At 26.4% G+C, this 24,400-nt stretch overlaps 2 protein-coding genes and 1 pseudogene across 2 annotated transcripts in view; 2 read left to right on the forward strand and 1 right to left on the reverse strand.

Moving 5' to 3' along the window:
- Positions 1–9,673, reverse strand: part of LOC111621747 (glycogen [starch] synthase-like) — a 39,936-nt gene extending 30,263 nt beyond the window's left edge. Inside the window, exon 1 of the mRNA XM_023363975.1 lies at positions 9,468–9,673. Coding sequence (XP_023219743.1) covers positions 9,468–9,621 — 154 coding nt within the window. The 5' untranslated portion in view covers positions 9,622–9,673. The remainder of the gene's footprint in view (positions 1–9,467) is intronic.
- Positions 9,674–9,776: 103 nt separating this feature from the next.
- Positions 9,777–17,038, forward strand: LOC111621723. Its single transcript, XM_023363953.1, has 6 exons — positions 9,777–9,891; positions 12,181–12,340; positions 15,426–15,617; positions 15,692–15,785; positions 15,855–15,999; positions 16,538–17,038. Exons 2-6 carry the CDS (start codon positions 12,196–12,198, stop codon positions 16,862–16,864), a joined length of 903 nt encoding a protein of 300 aa, XP_023219721.1. The 5' UTR covers positions 9,777–9,891; positions 12,181–12,195; the 3' UTR covers positions 16,865–17,038.
- A 4,738-nt stretch (positions 17,039–21,776) lies between these two features.
- Positions 21,777–23,001, forward strand: LOC111621731 (annotated as a pseudogene).
- Positions 23,002–24,400: the final 1,399 nt, after the last annotated feature.

A 24,400-nucleotide genomic window follows, 5' to 3' on the forward strand; every position in this document is an offset into this window, starting at 1 on the left:
TTTTTTTTTTTTTTTTTTTTTTTTTTTTTTTTTTTTTTTTTTTTTTTTTTTTTTTTTTTTTTTTTTTTTTTTTTTTTTTTTTTTTTTTTTTTTTTTTTTTTTTTTTTTTTTTTTTTTTTTTTTTTTTTTTTTTTTTTTTTTTTTTTTTTTTTTTTTTTTTTTTTTTTTTTTTTTTTTTTTTTTTTTTTTTTTTTTTTTTTTTTTTTTTTTTTTTTTTTTTTTTTTTTTTTTTTTTTTTTTTTTTTTTTTTTTTTTTTTTTTTTTTTTTTTTTTTTTTTTTTTTTTTTTTTTTTTTTTTTTTTTTTTTTTTTTTTTTTTTTTTTTTTTTTTTTTTTTTTTTTTTTTTTTTTTTTTTTTTTTTTTTTTTTTTTTTTTTTTTTTTTTTTTTTTTTTTTTTTTTTTTTTTTTTTTTTTTTTTTTTTTTTTTTTTTTTTTTTTTTTTTTTTTTTTTTTTTTTTTTTTTTTTTTTTTTTTTTTTTTTTTTTTTTTTTTTTTTTTTTTTTTTTTTTTTTTTTTTTTTTTTTTTTTTTTTTTTTTTTTTTTTTTTTTTTTTTTTTTTTTTTTTTTTTTTTTTTTTTTTTTTTTTTTTTTTTTTTTTTTTTTTTTTTTTTTTTTTTTTTTTTTTTTTTTTTTTTTTTTTTTTTTTTTTTTTTTTTTTTTTTTTTTTTTTTTTTTTTTTTTTTTTTTTTTTTTTTTTTTTTTTTTTTTTTTTTTTTTTTTTTTTTTTTTTTTTTTTTTTTTTTTTTTTTTTTTTTTTTTTTTTTTTTTTTTTTTTTTTTTTTTTTTTTTTTTTTTTTTTTTTTTTTTTTTTTTTTTTTTTTTTTTTTTTTTTTTTTTTTTTTTTTTTTTTTTTTTTTTTTTTTTTTTTTTTTTTTTTTTTTTTTTTTTTTTTTTTTTTTTTTTTTTTTTTTTTTTTTTTTTTTTTTTTTTTTTTTTTTTTTTTTTTTTTTTTTTTTTTTTTTTTTTTTTTTTTTTTTTTTTTTTTTTTTTTTTTTTTTTTTTTTTTTTTTTTTTTTTTTTTTTTTTTTTTTTTTTTTTTTTTTTTTTTTTTTTTTTTTTTTTTTTTTTTTTTTTTTTTTTTTTTTTTTTTTTTTTTTTTTTTTTTTTTTTTTTTTTTTTTTTTTTTTTTTTTTTTTTTTTTTTTTTTTTTTTTTTTTTTTTTTTTTTTTTTTTTTTTTTTTTTTTTTTTTTTTTTTTTTTTTTTTTTTTTTTTTTTTTTTTTTTTTTTTTTTTTTTTTTTTTTTTTTTTTTTTTTTTTTTTTTTTTTTTTTTTTTTTTTTTTTTTTTTNCCGATCACCCACTGTAATTTTATTTATTATTTTTTTCATTAATTTAATATACACAATTATTGTATATCTTTTAAATTTAAAATGAAAGTATTCGAAAAATGATGTGTTCCATTTTGGAATGGTTTAATCGTAAGCCTGAAGATGGCCGATATTAAGTAGGTTGAAAATGTTAGAGAAATAAAATAATTTATGCTTGGCAAAGAATTCAGGTGTGTTGATATAATTAATTATTAATCACTATCAGAACAATCACAATATCCATCAATCCCTAAGAATTGGATTAACTAACTTACTATTCTAACTGTAAGCTAATCTTTCATCTGGAAAGGATGTACATTTCCTATCTTTCACTTTAGAGGAAGTTGTCTGAAACTGTAGTGCTGAAAGTTGTCTACCGTTGTAGCACCAAAAGCAAGCTTAGTATTCAAGAAAAACTTTACTTTTGTGTAAAGGTTTAGCAGAAATACTCAGTAATTAAGCTTTAAATTAAAAACAAAATATTAATAAAATACTTCATTGTCAATTATAAAAAATCTGAAACAGAATAAAAGCTCCTTTCTGTAAGCTGAATTAAAATAAAATGATTATGTGAATTTGAAAATAAAATTATTTTAATATTAAAACCATACAGTAAAAAAGGAGAAATATATTTAGTAAATTATATTATTTATAAGACATGATAAACAAAAAAAAAAAAAAATGTTAGTTAAGGTACAAGGTTCATTCAACACCTAATGAAAGACAGTATCAAACTATATTAATTAATTAATAAACAATTGTCTTTCTCAGGAACTGATCTGGTCCAATTTCACCTGGTAACAGAGAAAGACCAATAGGGGACCGAGAAAAGGGATTAATATCCAATAAAGTAATGATTTGCAAGACCACAAGATATTTAAGCCCAGACCACAAGGACACATTGTTCTTTGCTGTGGAGTCCTGTGAGGCTATGTCACTCGCTGGGATGTTTCCCGCAAGGTTCCATTTTTGTCCTTTGTCAATGTATCCTCTGAAAGTTATAGATCTTTATTGAGAGAAACTTCAAAAATTCCGATCTGAATTCATCAGACATCGTTTCCTGTCCAAGATCTGTCTTAGAATGCAACATCCGAACAGCGATAGGAAACCACTCTTGTCGCTGAACTTTCCTCCTCTTCTTTCAAAGACTATGTGCTGAAATTTACAGGGACTTCAACCATTCGTGACAAAAGTACTTTATTTGTAAGTCTAATAAATAGGTTGTGTTGTTTGTAAACAAGGCATCAATCTCTGAATTGACTGCTCCCATATGTGGTTGATTGTTACTGTTCGGCAGTCCAGATGGCAATGGAAATGATAACAATATATCTCTTATAATAGTTATTTCGTTTGGAAAATCACGTTTCCCTTTTTAGCCCCCTCACATACAACAGAATTGGAAACATACAACAGTGTAGAAAATAAACTCAATGATATTTCCAAGTTCTTAGAAGTTAAAATTTAATTTTTATGAAGCCAGATTAAGCCTATTCAATTCTTGCTCTAATTTCACTTTTACAGTTTCAAATCAGCATTTCACCAACACTATATATATAATTTTTTTTAACTTATTTTATCTGAATATTATTTATTCTTATATCCACATCAATGTTCTGTTTGCTAGCAGTCAAGACACTAGTTTTATAAATACCAATATCTAAACCTGTTTCTGCACAGAAATTAAATACATTCTTTAATATCTGCAAATCTTCATAACTCATAGCCAAAAGAACTGTATTATCTACATATTGTAGATCACTTAGTACATCTCTGTTCACCACAATGCTCTTTTGTTTTCTCCATTAGAGTTTTTCTAAAAGGTTATCTCTGAATATATATTAAAGAAAGGAATGGTGACAAAATACAATCTTGTCTCATGCCTCTGAATTTTAATTTGTTGTGAGGTTATGCCATCAACTCATATCTGTTTTCAATATAAATTTACAATATAAATATCTTTCCTCATCTATAACTATAACTAAACTAGAATATCATCTAGTTATAGTTCTTAGAAATAGTCCTATTTTTTGTAAGATTTTAACCAAAATATTTAATATTATCAAATGTTTTTTGTAACTGATCAATAAAACAAGCATTGACATCCACTGACATCTCTGCACCATTGTATGTTTATGCTAAAACATGTACTGCAATGAACGAATGCCATAGCATCTACTCTTTGAAATCTGTTTCTATATCATTGTAACTTATTTGGTATAAATCATTAAAATCAGTTTTAAATAAACTTTTGAGAAGCATATTAACATTTTAATCCTATTATACTAAATATAAAATCATTATAATCAACTTTGAACAACCTTTTCTACAGGAGATTTCATGAAATTTCATAAGATGCTACAAGTTTTCAATAAAATTTTTTAAATGTTTAAATGTTAAATAAAAAAAATAGACTTAAATATATTTAAATATATAAAAAATAAAAAATTTTACAGAGAGAAAAGTAAATTAAGAAAATTAAATATCTCAAATCCTTTAATTCCCCTTAACATTAAGACTAATATTGTGATTAAATCAATCAATCAGTTTAATTATCAATTAATTTATTTTCACTCAACAAGTGAAATTCTTAAATATCTCTTACATAATATGATATCTTACATTCTAATGATTTTTATTATTAGTAAATTATATCAGTTACATTTAGTAAAAGGAAATTTTTCTACACCTAATAATTAAATATTAATTTTATATTANAATTCCCACTGTCATCCATCCATATGTCTTTTCTTAATCTCAAGAATGGAGTTAGATCAGTGTTTTTCAACTGGGGTGATATCGCCCCCATATGGGTGTAGTAAAAGGAAATTTTTCTACACCTAATAATTAAATATTAATTTTATATTACATGATGCAACAAGCTTTTAATTAGAAACAAATCATACAGTTTATAAAATTGCTAGATGATACTAAATATCTATTATTTTTTAGGTAAATCACAATTTAATGTAAATGCTTTTAATTAAAATTCTACTAGATTTCTCTAAATAAGCCATGGGTTTAATGACAAACTGATGATAAAGATTAAATAAGTCTATGCTTACTTTTGGAAACTTATTAATAAAAATATTATTAATCACTATCCACCACCTTCTCACTACTTAAAAACCTTTAAAGCTTGTAATAGTTGTATTTAAGTACAGTGGGTGATCGGTTAACGAACATAATCCATTCCAAGACTTTGTTCGCTATCCGAATTGTTTGTTAACCGATTATCGATTTACCATAGGTTTCTATGGGAATTTGATTGATTCGTTCTGGAAACTCCCCAAAAATAAAAAATATATACTTTCTTACTACGTTTATTCATATGTAATAATAAAAATACATATACAATATACACAGTCTTGTATTTTCATTAGTCATGTTTTTTCTGTTTGTGGGGGTTAAAGAATCTGTCCAATGTCGATTGCTTTTCTGTCTTCTTCATGATTTTTCACAAGTAATTAATAGCATTGTAATTGTAGCGATCCCTAGGCCTATTAACCTTAACCTGGTTTGAATGCCATTTTAAGACCGTTGTTCTGACATCCTCCCACTTCTTCAAAAGATCTTTTAATAGCAGATATCGGCATAAATCTGCATTTTCAGAAGAAAACATAAAAGAATTGTTTCTGTCAGAAATATAAAAGGCTGGAATTACAAGGGAGAGTTTCAAAGTTTGGGGGAATACTATCCGATCAGTATATACTGGGTTGAACGTCGGTGTCGACGTCTCTTGTGCTCTGAAAAGTTTCGAATTGTTGCCTGAAGACAAAGGAAGACCAATCGGTATTCGTTATTTTACGTCGATTCTTCTTGTGTTTGTTCAGTGAAGTGTTCGTTGTCCGATCATAGAAATCTTTCGAGAAAGTGTTCGTTAACCGATCACCCACTGTAATTTTATTTATTATTTTTTTCATTAATTTAATATACACAATTATTGTATATCTTTTAAATTTAAAATGAAAGTATTCGAAAAATGATGTGTTCCATTTTGGAATGGTTTAATCGTAAGCCTGAAGATGGCCGATATTAAGTAGGTTGAAAATGTTAGAGAAATAAAATAATTTATGCTTGGCAAAGAATTCAGGTGTGTTGATATAATTAATTATTAATCACTATCAGAACAATCACAATATCCATCAATCCCTAAGAATTGGATTAACTAACTTACTATTCTAACTGTAAGCTAATCTTTCATCTGGAAAGGATGTACATTTCCTATCTTTCACTTTAGAGGAAGTTGTCTGAAACTGTAGTGCTGAAAGTTGTCTACCGTTGTAGCACCAAAAGCAAGCTTAGTATTCAAGAAAAACTTTACTTTTGTGTAAAGGTTTAGCAGAAATACTCAGTAATTAAGCTTTAAATTAAAAACAAAATATTAATAAAATACTTCATTGTCAATTATAAAAAATCTGAAACAGAATAAAAGCTCCTTTCTGTAAGCTGAATTAAAATAAAATGATTATGTGAATTTGAAAATAAAATTATTTGCTGAACATATTTGTTGTTTCACTCTTCAAAACATTAAAACTTTTTAATGCAATCATAACAGAAAAAATTTGAAATGTTTGACTAATAAAGAATTTTATATATACAAGCTCACTTATCATTTCTTTAGCATGAGTTTTTAAATAGTTAATACTGAAATGAATTAAAAATTTAAACATGGAATTGAGAAAAATAAGAAATCAGACAAAGAATAATTATGGTAGAGTGTAGCTTATCTTTAATTTTTTATTTGTTTATATAAGCATTTGCTTCAATAGCAAATATAGTTTAACTGATAAATACTATTAATAAAAAGCCAATTTTTTATACTTTACTAAATGTACTAGTTCATCTAACATAATAATAATTTAATGTATAAAATAAATAAGGCTAATTATTTAATTTAGTAATTTTATCTCTGTATTCAATTTAAACCTGTTTAATAAAAAAGAGGAAAATATTTCACAGAAAATTCAACTATATTTCCACAATGATTTTAATTAACAACTAGATATACTTGAAAGCAACGGTTATATAACAGAGGAGATGTGATGTGAATAATCTTGAAATTTACTTTCTCCAAAGAAGATTATTCAGGAACTATTTTGAAATTGCTGAATCAACTACAAAAATATATACACAAAATTATTTTTATACTGTACTGAATTCATTATGTAATAATGTCATTTAAAGTCACAGCAGAATAAATTTTTTCAAAATTATCAGAATATAACTATTTTCAAATGAATTAATTCTAATGACAATATAATTAAATGAATATAAGAAATATTATTATTATTATATTACAAAAATAAATGAATCTTTAATCTTAGAAAATGAATTACAGTACAGTACTGTATTTTATATAATCAGATAAAGGTCCATTAAATCAGCCCTGTATTGAGGATATTGTGTGATACATGGGCATTCTGTTATATGCTTCTCTAAGTCTTCATGATTTCAAGGATTTTAACTTATTTGAAACAATGTATGGAGACTCCAGATAACTTTCAAACCTTAACATGATTCAGCAATTTACATTTAGGATTAGCTACAGAATTCTTTGCATTCTATATAACTACTGCATTCTATATAAATACTAATCTAAGTATACATATTTTGCATTGATAGAATTCAAACAGTAAATAAAATAATCATTGGCTACAATTAGAAAAAAATTGTAGACCTATAAATTCCCACTGTCATCCATCCATATGTCTTTTCTTAATCTCAAGAATGGAGTTAGATCAGTGTTTTTCAACTGGGGTGATATCGCCCCCATATGGGTGTTTTTCCATGTTGAGGGGGTGATTAGTAACAATTTATATTTGGGGGGCAAAAAAATAATTTTCTGGGCGCTATAGTAAAACATTATACTGTATTAAGAATAATTAGATATTTTATTCGTTATATCGTACAATAATTAAACAAATAACATTATACTAGTCACTAGTCTATTCAATGCAGTATGAATTTGGCGTTAGTCTTGGCCCTCGGCATCAGTATTTTGTAGTGAAGGGGGTGATACTACGTAACGGTTTTACTGAATATTTTTACTGAAGGCAACGATTCGTTAGAGGTTGAGAAACACTGAGTTAGATATAAGAAATGTGAGACTAGATGTGGAAACCTTAGGGGCAGGAGGCCCCAATCAACTAATCAACTATACATAAGCTAATCTTTCATCTGGAAAGGACGTCTACATTTCTTATCTTTCACTTTATAGGAAGTTGTCTGAAACTGTAGTGCTGAAAGTTGTCTACTGTCGTAGCACCAAAAGCAAGCTTAGTATTCAAGAAAAAGCTAATATGCTTACTTTTGTGTAAAGGTTTAACAGAAATACTCAGTAAGTAACCTTTGATGAAAACTGGAAGGCATGTTATTTCAATTAAAAAATTTCCCCTGAAAGGAGTGAGATGACTGGCACGACATTATTGTTAACAGAAAAGTATGATGTACAGGGGCAAGACACTACTAATTTGAGGTGGAGAGCATATATTTTAACTTAAATAAATTTAAAATATGATTAAAAATTGCAGCCCAACATTGTGACAATGTCACAATAAATAATTGCTCATTTGATGTATGTAATTATTCTATGTAGAATACATTATTATATAATCTCTTATGCAAAATAAGTTAATATTTGGCAACATATGAAGTGAGCAAATGAAAAGTTTACTGCAAAGAATAAATTTGGCAACACCAGTGGTTGGTGGCACAAGGATTAGCCATGCACCACCAATTTATTTAGTTTGAAATGTCATTCCTAAATAAATGTTCAACAATGTTTCTGGTGATGTTTTGCAGGATAGTAACAGACATGGCCAATTCATGAATTGTTTTTCAACCTTTTTCGGCTCAATTCAAGCTCTGAATGAGACGGTTGGGACATCAGAGCTGTAGAGCATACCCATAGGAGCAAAACTGTCAAAAGGAACCATACATCTACAAGCTATCAAGATACAGCCCCCCAAAATTATGTCACATGTGATTGCAAGTTGTGTTGCTCTGCTAAAACTGTTACATTTAACTATTTAGCCCATGCAACTATGCTGGCTTCGAGTAGCCCACTTGACTGTGGAGTATTTGATGTTATATAGTTTAAATCCTAGCATGCTGCAGTATCCCAGTTAAAAATCACTGAACTATGATATACTTCATGTACTGGTAATCTTTTCATTTGATCTAATACATACATATTTCTATTAACAACATTAATTAATAAATTAATATTTTTTGTGCATGCACACAAAATTTTAATTTTTCTTTTTTACAAATAAATATTATTTTGAATAAATTATTATTAATTGAATGAGACAACAGAACATTTTTATTATAAATGCAAAAAATAGAAATGTTTAAAATCAATTTAAAGACTTTCCATATCAAATTAATAAAAAAACTTTTAAAAATATTTATATAAAACACTCAGTTAATCTGGATGTATAATATTGAATCTAATTGATAACGTTTTATTTATATTCATTTTTTACTACCAATTTTATAAAGAAATACACCACTTATCCTAATTTTCAATCCACAAATACGATGATAGCAACTAATAAGAACAAATTTTTGTAGTAATTTTCTTAATCAAATCAGTATCCAGAAGGTTTATATATATGTATATAAAAAGGTTAATAAAGCGCTAAATTCCGTTACTTTAATTGCACTTTATGCAATCATATAAAACTAATTTACCATTAAACAGTATTTAATTCAATTAAATCAATGAAAGAATTAAAGGATGATATTTTTATAAAGTTGTTAATTAAGCATAAATTCAGCTTAAGTCAATATGTCAGCATCAACTATTAAATTTTTTACATTAAAATGATACAGAATGACTTTTACAACTGTACAAATTTTAACAATAACACTTATCTTATCAAATATGTTTTTACTTAATACATATATCTAGATTTGGAAGAAGAAGTGTGAGAAAAAAAAACTGTTCAGTTTCACCTTGATCTTTGACCTTTGCTTTTTGGTAGTACTTAAATACTTGTAAAGTACAGCATGAGGCAGAAAAAAGTTATATTATAAAACTAATCAGGAAGTAAAATATTGTATAATTAAATACACGTGTAAAAAAATATTTTAAGAGGTCAAAATGAGGTTACGCCCCTTCATTTTAATTAATTTTCTTTACAAAAAAAACCTCACCTTTATTAACAACTTCCCATGATATTTCGAAAACCCATCTATTTTCAATGGACGCGCTCTCCCCCCTGTCCATTACAAGATCATCTATTCCTTCCAATCGGTAAAAACGTTTAGACATCTTAGACGCCATGTTTCTGGACAGACCGACAGACATACAAGCAGAAAGCTCAGAAGACGAACTTGATCTGCGAAACCTGCCGGACGATTTTCGAAACTTAATTCCAATTGATAGTAATACGATATCGTACTTATAAAGTACTATCGCCAGACGCGATTGGTCGAACGATACGGCGGTGACCAATCGCAATCGAGGAAAGAAACGAAATTGATAATAACAATAGCGTTAGATAGGATGATGAGAAATTAGGTTACACGTGCTTTGTGTGATTGATTCTTTTAATATTTTTTTTTTGTAGACTCGAAGGTAAATGTAATAAAATATGAATATTTGGTTGTTGAGGATAATATTTGACGAATTATTTATTAATACTTTGATTAGTTTATGAATTTTTAAAGTATTTTCGCCATAAATGGAGGGAAGTATAACGTGCCGAAGTATTATTGTAATGAATGTATACAGATCATTTATATATTTTTAAAACAACTTTATTGTTATCTGAAGATTTTTTAAATCGAAGTCTTCGTTATTCGAATTTTATAAAAGAAATGAAATTTTAAAATAAATTTCTAAACTATAATTAAACGTCAAATTTTGGTAGAAGTTACTTTTAATATACATACATACTATCATAAAACGTGATAAAATGTTTCTGAAATGGCTTGATGAGTATGAGGAAGAAATGTAGAATCCATCCTCTCGGATAGAGCAAGGATCTCTGTATGAAAATCCTGGAAGTGTTTAGAAAGAAACCAGATCCTCCACAGGTAACATCAGTATCAAGAGAAAAGTGTGCATATTGCTCAAAAAAGAATAATAGGAAAACAGCATCCAAGAGTAACATGTAGCCTGCTTCACTGATCTGCAGATACCACATAATAACAATCTGCAAACAATGCCACTTTAAAAATCCAGACTAAATAGATTCATAACTTGAAAATAAATTATAATTAAGTTTAATAATAATTTCAAATATCATGTTTCTGTTTCTATTGATTTTCTGTTTCTATATCAAAATTACTTTTAACATATTTTATGAAGTAAAGTAAGGTAAATATTAAAATGTGTATTATTCATAACAAAACTTCCTGATCTAAGTAAAATTTCTCAAGACAAGTCATTTATAATACAAAAATATGTAGCGTGAGCGTGGGGCTCACTCTTGAGTAACAGCATTACAGATCCGACTGCAAGTAGCATCAAGTTAAATCTTTTGTGTTTATATATGTGTTTATACAAGTACTGTACCTAAAAGTAACTTCTACTTAAAATGTAATTAGAATGATAAATTCTGTAGGAAAGATTGAAACATTTCATAAAATTTAAAATTGTTTATGATATTTTGATGAATCAGTTATAATATTTAATGGAAAAAAATTATTTTTGTGAACAAGCCATGAAGGGGATAGATAATTGGCTATTATGGACCACTATAATGGGACTCTGGGTCTGATCATGAAGCCTGATGTCTTCTTAAAAAAACTGTTGAAAGTATGTTAGACATGATGTCACACATGTGGAGGATTACGATATCAGGGAAACTTAGCAGAAGCAATGTTGAGCAAAATGGACAACAAATTAGCAGTATCATTCAAAAACTGGTGATACTACAGCAGCTTGAGTCTATTTAACTACACAGTTATAATTTGATTTACTTCATGATTATAAAAAATTAATACAAAATGATATATACCTGTAATATAGTTCTGAACACCAAAAGTAAAAAATAATTCTGGGGTTTGTGGTGTGTTTAGTGTTACAGAACAGTCCTGTTTATGAAGGAGTTAACTCTTTAATATAAACCAAATGATTGCCGTAATTAATCAGGGTTTTTAATGTAGTTATAAAATAACATAAAAAATACAGTTTTTATGTAGTAATGGTATGAGTACAATACATAAATAGTATAGTGTAAATTCTAAATTTTCACTATACTATTTAAAATAAAAATCATTTGGAAAAAAGTTAACTAATGAACGTTGAACTGTTAAAATTGTTATTTGTAACTGATCTACCATATATGTCTATTTTATTATGCTTTTACGTTTGTTCAGTGGAATAGCAAAAAGGTTTTCACTATTCTTCCAGTAATTATTTAAATTTAAAAATAAAATAAATAAAAGTATTTGGAGATCAAGCTTCCTTAGATTATATGATTTTAGGGATGAGTCACTTGTCTGTCCATAAAGACAATTGCAAATTATTGGGATACATGGTTTGTGAACTTTCATCTTTATTGCAGACAAATTTTTGTCAATACTCATAATCATATTAAATATTATCATAAAAACTAAAGAAAATGCTTAATGTTTTCACATTTTAACATTAACTTTTTTTATATGGTTTCCTTAAACTTCACATATAAACTTATATTCGTAAACATTATATGATAACAGTCATGAATAGGTACAGTTCTGAATAGATATGAGTGATTTTTATGTTAAGTTCATTTCTTAACTTTTGATAAAAATTTCATGGAATAACTATAACAAAGAAAATAATTTAAATTTGTCATTTAATTATTATTAAATATTATTATTATTATTATATGTTTTTAAATTTTTCTATTTAAAATTTATACATTTTTATTTACAGGATAAAATATTTTTCATGATGAAAATGAAATTATTGTATTCTTGTTTCAAATTCTATGAAAAAGTTATTGTTTTAAATTCAGGCAGCCACTGTTGGAATTCTGAAAGAAATCATGTATTTCATTCATTTCGTTCATTTACAAAATTATTAGGATTTAAATGTATGTATTTTTAATTAAATATGAGTGATTGTATATTAATGACAAAATGCTGTTTTTATTTAATATATAAATTTTTTTTAACATTAAATTTACTTCTATAATGAATTTTTCTTTATAGTAGTTTTATTATTCTATGACTAGCTGCAAGGACCCGCTTTGCTGGGCAAAAAGTAACGATAGTGAAGATTAAGATAATTACATTATAGCCAATCTTACCCGTTTTCACAGAATGCAAGAATTAGGTCCCCCATTTCCAGACTAATTAGAGAATTTTTACGTCCAGTCAAACAAACTATTTTCAATTTGATCAATTTTCTGGAACGTTTACAATCGTTCTGTAATCAAACCAATTTGAATTCGAATTCGAAAATTTTTTAAATTGAAATAGAAAATATTCCACTTTCAACCACTTTCAAGCCCATATCTCCCACACCCTTATAGCTATCGAGACGCAACCATCATAGTGCATGAATGGAGACTTGGGGCTACTACAACACATACAAACACCATTCATGTGCGATGTGTAGTTTTGGCTGAAAACTGAAATATAGGGACACACATGTCCATTTTTATATATATATATCAATAGTAAGATATATAAATGTATTTTGTTTATGAGGCCCATGTGATCTAATAGTTAACTACTGAATGGATGAACAAGAATCAAATCTCAGTGATGACTAGTCTGTGTGGATCTGAGATTCATCTGGCCTCCTTTCCAATGGGGACTGTTAGACCAACAATTTTAATTTGTAAAATGTGACTTTTTAGAATGCACTGTGCAAACTGTGAAGTTTTTCTTAGAAAATAGTATTACAATGAGGATTTGAAAAAAATTTGAATGTAGAGAGGATTCATAAGAATCAGATTTTGTATTCTGAGAATTAGTGTTGAGATCCTCTCCAGGAATGTTTATTCTGTTCTAGTGGGGTGTAAAGTATTTATAAGCAGTGATTGTGTGAGAATTACCATAATTTGTAAAATACACTGTTGTTTTATGTTTTTACACAAGTAATTTGTATGAAGCCAAAAAAAGAACCTGTTTGTGTTTTTTGGAATTAGAAGACAAATGATCCAGAGAGAAACTTAAGAACTTAAATGGAACCTAAAGGATCTCTAGGAAAGTAAAGTTAGCATTGTGATGGGGCTTCTCTAACTGAGCTGTAAATAAGATGTACACCTTTTTTCTTGATGAGTCTCCATTGCAAACTTCAGATTTCTTTACCATTTATTTGTGTCAGATTTATAATATATAAGATATACTTACTAATTGTAAATTTAATTTCAAATAAGGACATACATAACAAACACAATCCAATTTATTTGTATTGCCAAATGATCCTCTTGATTATCCTGTTCTTAAAGGTAGTGAATAATTTAATACAAATCAATTTGGCTAGAAGTAGGCAGTTATGCCACCATCTCATGGTAAATTTAATAATTAGAAATAAATTAATGTTAATTATAAATTGAAATATTCAGGAAGGAAAGAATATTCTAAATTAAATTTGTGCTATATATGTATATACACATCATGCCAGGGTTAAAGCTTAAATTGGCTTAGAGCCATAGAGAGTCATGGGAACTAAACTCCTCAGCAGGCATTGTGAATGAATCATCTAAATTAATTAATAATAATGTAAAGAAAAAATTTTTAAAATCCACGATAAAATATATATTTAAAAAATGTAAAAAATATACAATATTGAAGACATACACAAAAAATTTTTAAGAAGACTGCAAAAATTTTTTTGTATATGTCTTTAATATTGTACATTTTTACATTTTTTAAATATATATTTTGTCCTGGATTGTTAGAATTTTTTTCTTTACAATGAAAGGTTTGAAGATATCTGACATCATGGAACTTTTAACCAATTTACATAAATATAGGCTAGGAAGAGCTTATAAAAGAAAGTCAACTCTACCAATGTTGATTGTGCTCCAGTGATTGTGAAAAGACATTTAAGAAGACTGCAAAAAATGTTTTTGTATATGTCTTCAATATTGTACATTTTTTGCATTTTTTAAATAATTAATAATAGTTCTGGAAGTGAAGATCTGACATAGATCCAGATAGTGTAACTGGCAATGCATCTACATGATAAGCAGGAATTGTAAGTTCAAATTTTTTCCTGGATAATTCTTTTCCAAAATATTCTTGATTAAAATTAAAATAAATTTATTTCTAATTATTAAATTTGTTGTGAGATGGAAACATAACCACTTACATCTAGCCAAGCTGATTTGTATTTAATTATTTACTGGCCTTAAAAATAGCCTGATATATTATCTGGTGGATTATTTAACAATTCAAATAAAGAGTTTTTATAATTCTGTTCTCTTTACAGGTTGTTTTTAATGTTTATCATATATTCAGAATGAGGAGGGTAATGGATAAAGTCTGACATTTCCATGTCAAATTATCCATGAAAATTTCAGATGATCCTATACAGAATCAAATCCAGCTTCCTCATGTTCATGCATATAAAAAAAAATTCCTTACAAATTTACCATCAACTTAAGAAATGAAAAGATCACATATCATATTGAATGACATATTTCATGTTACTTAGAGGAAATAATGTTTATTAGTTGATATATTTATAGATATATTTTTTATTGTTCTTTACAGATAATTTTGGTTGAACTTTTTAATGAAAATATTTCTGATATTATACTTTTTTCATGTGGAATATGAGTAGATTAAAGAACAATATATAAAAAGGCATTTGCTTTGTTTTTACAGAGTGGTTGAAAAGTCTTGTTATGCCTGCTGTAACATATATTCAAGAATGATTAATAATAAAATTCTATGAAGCGATGAGAAACTTCTTATAGAAAATTTCAATTAGTTATAAACAACTTTCTTAATAAATTGTAATTATTTTTTTATTTCACATGGAAGATCACAATTAACTTTGTTACAGAATTTACAAAGATATAAGAAGTCAGATTATTTTTGGGCTAGAATTAATTTTATTATTAATTAAATATATTTAGCTATTAAATATTAGGGTATAGTTTATGTTTATATCTATAAAATTTACAAGAAATTAAATTTAAAATAAATTTTAAATTTCAGCAACATTTACTCAATTACGATATTTGACAAATTCTATTGTAATACCTCAAGCAAATGTTGAAGAAATGAAAGGTTTCCTAAATGATAACAAATTACCATTTGATGAAGGTCCTATGTGTCTTCACTTTCATTGTCCTCAGTGTAAGGAGGAAAAGAAAAAAAATTCTATAATGTTTCTAAATATAAAAACTGGTATGTTTAAATTTAAAATTTTTAATAAATTTTATATAAAAATTACATTTATTAAAATAAAATTCTATATTTAGGTAATTTTATATGTTATTCTTGCAAGCAAACAGGCTCATGGAATAAGTTTCAAGAGTATATTTCATTATTAAAATCAAATAATCTGGAGAAAATGTAACTTGTTTTGTTTTTTACTTACTTATTTAGTTTGCTTTTTTGATCAATTTTATTTTATATATGTAGAAAGAAATCGCAATTAGAAGAGGATTGCATTTCATTATCAGATAAAGAACATAAAGAAATTAATGAAGTGTTACAGTCAACAAAAAATATTTCGGATTTACCTGATAAAGAAATAATGACTATATTAAGGCATTTTGATTGTAAAGTAAGTAAAATATGGATATTTGACTAAATGAATTTACAATCATCTGTAAAATCTGTGAAGTTTGAACATATTTGTGACTCTAGTGCAACCCCAGAAATTTTTTTGTGGGTAGTGAGTCTATGATATGTCAGGACTTTTCCATCACCGCCAGGTTGTTCCCATTGTCGGACTAGCCAAATGCACAATGGATGTAAAAAACAAAAGCCCTCTTAGTATTTTTACTAAAAAAAAAAAAAAGTTTTTACTTATAAACCAAAAATATACTAATAGAAATTAATTTTCTACCTGACAATTAATTTAATGATTAATTATGTATTGACATTTAGGACATGAATATAGAGAATTTAATTTAGAAAATTTGCTTATTGTATGGTATGTAATAAGAATTAGTGTTATTTAAGATTTAACAGCAGTTAAAAATTGTCTGTAATCTTCATTGAATATAAATTATTAATTGATTTTTTATATTCTATCTGTTTCATATTTAAGAAAGATTCAATTATGAAAAAGTAAATAAATTTTACAATTTACATTATAGGGTTTGAAAACTGAAACTATAAAAAGTTTCAATTTAAAAGTCAATGCAGATTATTCAAGACTTTTCTTTCCAATGAATGGAATTGATGGTGAAATTACAGCAGTGAAAATTCTTTCAAGGATAAATCATCAATTTTTTCAAGATTTAATTATTCCAAAGTACAACAAGTATTTAGTTAAAAGTTGTAAAATGTTTATATTAATTTGCCTTATGAAACTTATCAAAAGTATAAATGTCACTCACAAAACCAAAAATCCAGCTCATAGATCAAAAAGTGAAAGGAAAACAAATATTTTCAATAGTCTTAAACAACCACCTTCAGATTAAAAGAATGGATTTGAAAATGGAACAAGAAATGGAATGTTATAATTTGAAATATGAAAAATGACATCTGATTAGCAGTCAGTGGTCATATGGTTACACTGGGATGTAAAAATAATAATAAATTTCATAAACTAAATGACAGCCTTAATTAATGAGGCAATTTTATGCTACCATTAATAATTATAAATTAAGTAATTTGATACTAGAGGTAGATGTTATGTGCCATTTCTTGTTGAAATTAATAATTGTAATAATTTAATGCAATTTAGAATAGTCTAGAAGAAAAGAATCAGCTCAAAGCAGGAACCAAACCCACAACCTCAGCTTATCTTACAGTGCACTAACCAGTTACACCACCAGTTACTCNGCTGTATTTTTTTAATATTATGTTTTAACTTCTTTTTTTCATTTATATTTCATATGGATTTTTAAAAAATCTATTAATAAATATATAAAATTACTTGTCCTGACTGACTGAGTGATTGATTCATCACTGCCCAGAGCAAACCGCTGAACCTAAAGACATGAAATTTTGTACACAGTTAGGGTATGTCACGAAAACACACACTAAGAAGGGATTTTTGGAAATTCCTCCTGCGGGGGGAGAGGGAGAGGATTAAGGCTTAACCTGAAGAACGGCTTCTACTGTACTATTTTAGATGCGATTTTTTGTTTTCAACTATGTTTAGTTTTCATTGAGTACTTAGGTTTATTAAATTGATAACATTTCAGACATTGTTATAAATATTTCTATATATTTCAATTTTTTAACCAAATGTTCAAATCGTTTTAAATTTGAATTTGTTATTGCATATTGATTAGATTATAGAACGATTATAAACATTCCAGAAAATTGATTAAATTGAAAATAGTTCATTTGATTCTCAGCAATTCTCATTATTCTCAGTGGTAGGTGTTATATAACAATTATTATGGTTGTTGAAATACTGAATATAAATGGGGTTTGCTTGCAAAATCTGTGCGGGCGAAGTCGCAGGTATAAAATATATAATACAGTAGATCCCCCTATAAGACGGTAGATACGTTCCGTTCTTTATAAATCAATTTTGTAGGAATCATAGTTTACGGACTACGGCTGTTTGAAAGGTTTTCTTTCATAAAATTAATCGATTCTAGACNATATTTATCAATTTAGAAGAAGGATATTTATTGAAAATATAAAGATTACTTTCAAATATAAGATATATCTTGGAAAATTACAAGTTCATATGGATTTCCTATTAGTCCTTACTATATTAACAACTGTCCAAGAGATACACAAACAAACACAATCTATATGAACACAAATTTAGCAATGGAATAAGTGTTTGTGTTGAAGAGAAGATGTTAAATCCAGTATTAACATCAGTAATAATCATTACTAAGGCCTGAGAAAAGTGAGATTTAGACTTGATCAATTACAAAGATGGGAATTGTCTCTCTCCAAAAGTGATAAAAATATATAAATAAAACAAATTTTTTATAATTTATCAAAAAATACATTAATTATCACGTTGTGTCTTGTTTTTTACATGAAAGACTAATTTTTTGGCCTCTTTCTATTGGCCTCCCTCAATTTGGACCTAAGGATCTTAACAAAATTAATAATGTTAAAATTTTAGTATTCAAGAATAACAGGAGGCTTACATGGTCTATCCCATGTCATACCATATATTGGACATTAGTCTCTTAGGTGCTTATGTGCAGTTTGATGTTTGAATATGCAGCATATGCATCTCATTGCTATTGGATACTGAAACTTTGATATTATCAAAAGTAGTTAAGACTAGTTCCCCTGATTTTGTCATTATGTTACATAATGACAAAATCAGGGGGCCTAGTCTTACATGTTACATTATGATGAACAGTTCTGTATTTTTATGAAAATTTTAACATCTTACTATATTCATATAATTCAAGTGACCTTATAGTGATCAAATTATATTCTGTTAAGCAAGTAATTTGTTAAATATCCAATTATTTGACTTGCTTGTTTTATTATTTGTAATTTTAATCAAAGATACACTTTTAGAGTAATTCAATGTACCCTACAGTAGATAAAGATTTAAATAATTAAACCAAGAACTTTTTATGAAGTATATTTTATGCATTCCTTTGGATTTAATTAAAATAATTTTAAAAGGTATAAATGGTATCAAGTAATTAGTCCAAATTTATCATTGGACTACATTTTGGTTAATTAAATATACAAAGTGGTATGGGTTTGAATTCCTCTCCACTTTGTATATTTATATCCAGAGTGGTTTGCTCTGGAGCAGAAATTGAATCAATATTTCCATCTAGAATATTTTAAATTATATATTTAATTTAATACAAGGTGAAAACTTAATCTTTTATCTTTAGTCCAAAATATATGGCATTTGTATATTTAATAAGCTAAAATTTAGTCCGATAATAAATCCAGTTTGATTATTTGACTAGTAATATGATTTGAGCATGGTTTTTTTATATGATTATAAGTAGTATGAGATAATTAAAGATTTTTATCATAAAATATAATTATGAAATATATTTAATTGATAAAATATAACTTTAAGTGATTTTTTAAAAATTGATCTTTTAACTATGAATTAATAAAAATAAACTTTCTAAACCAGCAGATTTATTTCTAGGGCTTGGTTCACTAAGAGTGGATACCATATTTTTGTGAAATTGACTTTTTTGTGGCTTATTCTGAGATTGTTACAATTTGGACACTTGCCAATGCTCTAATGCAGGGATGGGCAACCTATTGCCCATGTCACACAAAATATTACAAAACAATATAATGCTTTATAAAATAAAAATTTAAAATAATGACATCTAGTCATCTGTAATTGTACCAAATTACAGATGATTATTACTGCTTCATATATATATTCAACATGAATAGAAAAGGCCCTTGGATTGATTTTAAGGGGTGATAGAATTGTTTACAAATGAACATGTACTGTACTTTCGTAGACTGTCCATATGCACTTGACCCCTTTTCAAGACTAAATGATGCCATTCGTAAACAATTCTATCACCCCTTAAAGACGCAAAAATAAACCAACCCAATCTAATTGCAAGAACTATATTTGTAATTTAACCTGACTTTACTCAATACTTTATGTTGAGCTGTAAAGTTTTATGAACGCTTTGTATCATTGCATTTAATTTTTTGGTTTTTTGTAAATCATATACTATTAATCTACTGTGGTTTATCCGAATTATAGAAAAAGGTATGTTAAATATTTGAAATTTTACAAAAATAGAATTTTTAATTTGGAATTTTGAATTATAAATATTGAAGTTAGAATTTCTGTTTACTAATAAATGTTACTATTAATTTCCAAAATTAAAATTAAAAATGTTTGAACTAGAGAATTATTAATATTTTAAGAACAATTCAGACAGAACTGGACAGTAATAAATACAAAACTCACATATGAAAATGTTTCAACTTTGCATTATTTTCATACCAAAAGACTTACTAAGACACCTTAGTTCATAAGGTGTCTTAGTAAGTCTTTTGGTATTAATAGTATGCAGTCTCGAACGAATTACATTATTTTCAGTGCTGGACTGACTTTGAGGTTTGCACGTGCTTTTGTACAATAAAAGCTCGATATAATGGATGATGGCTGATATCAGTCTGGCCAAAAGTATAGGAAAATTATTAAAAAAAACTCATTCCCTGTTATTTTGGATTGTTTTTTAGGCCTCGCAGACCATCATCATTACGGACTTTTTAGTTGTCATTTCATTTAGTCAAGTCATTGTTTTATTTATTTCACCATAGTCGTAGTTTTATTCACTTTATTTGACAAAAGTAAATGCAAAAATTATATAAAGTTCATTTTAATCATTTTTTCAATGTAGATTTTCACATTACATTCAGTTTTGGTTTCGTTTTCTGATTGACTTGTGTTTTTGGGCTGCGATTTGAAAAATTTGCAAATCTATAAATTCCCACTGTTGTCTGTCTACCTGTCCTTCCTTAAACTAGGGGCAGGAGGCCCCAATTAACTATTTATGAACTTCAGTTCAAACATTATTTCAATACAAAAGTTTTCCTCTGAAAGGAGTTAGATAGATGAACAGCACAACTCTACTGCTAATAGGAAAAGTATGCTGTATGGAGGAAAGTCACTACTAATTTGAGGTGGAGAACATATATCTTAAATTAGATTAATTAAAAATGTGATTAAAAATTGCAGCCCAGCATTGTTCAGTTTTGGTTTCACTTCGCCATGAGTGACGCATCGTGGATTTGTTTGTAAAGTGAAGAAATGGATCATAAAAGAAGACGATAAGCTTTAGATTTAATACAAAAAATAGATATATTTCATTAGATTGAAGATGAAAAATATCAAGCTGAAGTTGATAAAGAAATGTCTCTGAATAAACAGATAACTTCAGACATTTCGATAGCGAGAGAAAAACAACAACAGACTTTTCTTAAATATGACAGTTCTACTAAAAATAAAAGTCTTTTACTTAGTCTTATATAATTTAGGCTGTGTAATAGGGTAAAATTTTAAATTAAGAAAAATACAGCAGTAGAAGTTGTTTTTACTCTTTATTTTTTACTTTAATCTAACAATATTTTGATTTTTTACATGTAAACAATTTTGATACAGGTGGTAATTAGTCTAAAGTTGAAAATCAATGCAATCAAGATTTTGTTCTAACGTGATTCTACTGTATTATAATATACTGTTTGATATAACAGACGAGTCATAATAATGAGTAATCGCAATAAAATGGACTTTCATTGTGATGAACCAATATCTTCAATTCCATATTAGTTCGTTACATCGAGCTTTTACTATATTTATTAGTGCAGTATTTTATTCATTTTATTTTATCCTCAATTTGTAGATGTCAATAAGAAAGAAAAGAAAACTTGAAGATGAAAATCAAATTTATAATGAATCATGGAAATATGATTACTTTTTCATTTATTATGAAAAAACTTGTTTGTTTAATTTGTTCAGAAAGTATTGGAGTTTTTAAGGAATACAACGTTAAAAGGCATTACAACACTAAACATTCCAATAAATATGACCAGTTTACAGGAGACTTAAGAAAACAGAAAGTGGAAAAACTGATAGAAGCTGTAATCTCCCAGCAAGTATTCTTAATGAAAACAAATAATGAATCTGAATCTGTTACAAAAGTTAGTTATGAAATTTGTAATCTATTAGCAAAAAATCATTGTTATTCTGATGGAATGTTTATAAAGGAATGTATTGAAAAAGCAGTTGAAATTATATGTCCTGATCAGAAGAAGGTCTTTGCTAATATTAGTTTATCTCAATGAACAGTAGTGCGAAGAATTGATGAAATGGCAGATAATGTTGACAAATCATTTAAACAATGAGTAAAAGCCTTTGAATATTTTTCTATTTGTTTGGATGAATCCACCAACATAACAGATACAGTTCAAGTTGCAATTTTTCTTTGAGGCATTGATTCAGAATTAAACATTACTGAAGAATTTTTAGATTTAGTTGGGCTAAAAGGAAATACTACAGGAGAAATTATGTACAAGGCTTTTGAAAAAATCTTACAAAAAATGAACTCTCACTGTTAAAACTGAGTGGAATTACAATTGATGGCACTCAGTCTTTCAGAGGAAAACAACACAGTTTAATTGATATTCTCTTGAATAAATTAGCACAAAATGAAAATTTGAATGATTTATTTATTTGTCATTGTGTTTTGCATGTGAAGAATTTATGTGCTAATAAAATTAATATGGAACATGTTATGGATATAATAGTATCCACAGTGAACTTTCTGAGAGATCGTGCATTGAACCATTGTCAGTTTAAAGAATTTTTATCTGATATTGATGCTGAATATAATGACATTGTTTATTTTACTGACATCAGATGGTTAAACAAACAGTTTTACAAAGATTTTATAATCTCTTATCAGAAATAAAATTATTTATGGAAATTAAAGGAAACCTGTTAAAGAACTTTCAGACTGAGAATGGATGACAGATCTTGCATTTTCTTGTTGATATTACAATGCATTTGTCAGAATTAAATATAAAAATGCAAGGAAAAAATCTAATCATATCTGAATTTATAACATTTATAAGTGTTTATATCCAAACTCAAATTATGGAGCATGCAATTGAGTAACAAAAATTGTCACTTTTTTTCCACTTTATTACAATGCACCAAATCTAAAAATTTTTTTAAATATGCAGGAAAGTCAAAGAACTAGAACAAGAGTTTAAAAATAGATTTGAAATATTTCTCAGCCGAGAAAACGAATGGATAATTACAGCACCTTTTTCAGTATACATGGAAAATGTATCAAATGAACTTCAATTGGAGATAATAGATTTGCAAAATAATTTAGATTTGGAAGATACTTTAAAATAAAAAAATTTGGTAGACTTTTATAAAACTTTTATCAAAGAAAATTATTTTCTTAACTTAAGAAAGCACGCAGCAAAAATTCTATCCTTATTTTGTACAACATACATATGTGAACAGTTTTTTCTGCAATGAATTTAGTGAAAAGTAAAACAAGAAATTGGCTAACAGATTCTTATCTAAAAAGTAATTTAAAACTAGCAATGACAAATATTCAGCCAAATATATCTGATATATTACATTTGCATCAATTCCAGCAGTCACATTAAGTACAGAGTTACAGAGTTAAGAAAGAAATGGCTGGACTCAGAGGTATAGCCATTTAGACAATAAGAGGAAGGAAGAATGTAGCGAGAAGGTAAGTAGATGAAGATTAAAGTAAGGGAGATAGGACAGTGGGAAGGGAAGCCCATGAGGTCTTGCATCGCATTTATTAAATTAGATCAGAATACAGATACAAATACAATTACAATACAGAATTAGTAAATGTGATACAATATAGCATATATACGCGACAATAATTACCGGTTTATTAAAAGACAAAAGACATTAAGCAAAAAATATTAAATGAACAGTATAAGTGAAATAAGACTATGTACAAGGCTGGCATTTAGCCAGACGTATTTTTTGAGGATTTTTTATTTATTTTTTTAAACAAAAAAATGGGCGCTGACACGCTCTTAATCCAATCAACGATTATTATAACAAGATTGGAGAAAAAGTAAAAATCTGTTTTAACTAAGATGGATGAAGTCGGATTCGTTTCTTCTGTTTTCTGTCAATTTTTTATGCCCTTTTTTCCCTCCCCTTTCTTTCATCAATCGAATAGTTTTTCTCGTCGTGCAGTTCGACAGAACCTTAAGAACTGAGTGGAGTGTAGTAGTACGTGTCTTCGATTGAAATGGATAAGTTAAAGGACTACTTTAGTAGATTATAAATCTCTTAATCAAATTTGTCGCCATTTTAATTCGAATTATGGAAAATTTATCGGCATCTAGAGTGTTGAACCAGTGGCTACAGCTTATATGAAGTATAAGGCAGTGGCTATAACTCATATGATGCATACAATAGAGATTGCAGCTTATACGAGGCGTACAACAGCTTATACGAGGCTTGCAACAGCTTATACGAGGCATACAACAGAGGCTACATCTTATAC

The sequence above is a fragment of the Centruroides sculpturatus genome, unplaced genomic scaffold (genome assembly GCF_000671375.1).
Source record: "Centruroides sculpturatus isolate CEXI.00-Female unplaced genomic scaffold, Cexi_2.0 scaffold21, whole genome shotgun sequence".
Lineage (NCBI taxonomy): Eukaryota > Metazoa > Arthropoda > Arachnida > Scorpiones > Buthidae > Centruroides > Centruroides sculpturatus.

Excerpts from the sequence above, each read along its gene's own strand:
- LOC111621723 (XM_023363953.1), top strand. The coding sequence starts at position 12,196 with ATGATGAAAATGAAATTATTGTATTCTTGTTTCAAATTCTATGAAAAA. Across the intron at positions 15,786-15,854 it reads TCAAATAATCTGGAGAAAAT|AAAGAAATCGCAATTAGAAG; the intron begins GTAACTTGTTTT and ends TTATATATGTAG. Across the intron at positions 16,000-16,537 it reads TAAGGCATTTTGATTGTAAA|GGTTTGAAAACTGAAACTAT; the intron begins GTAAGTAAAATA and ends TTTACATTATAG.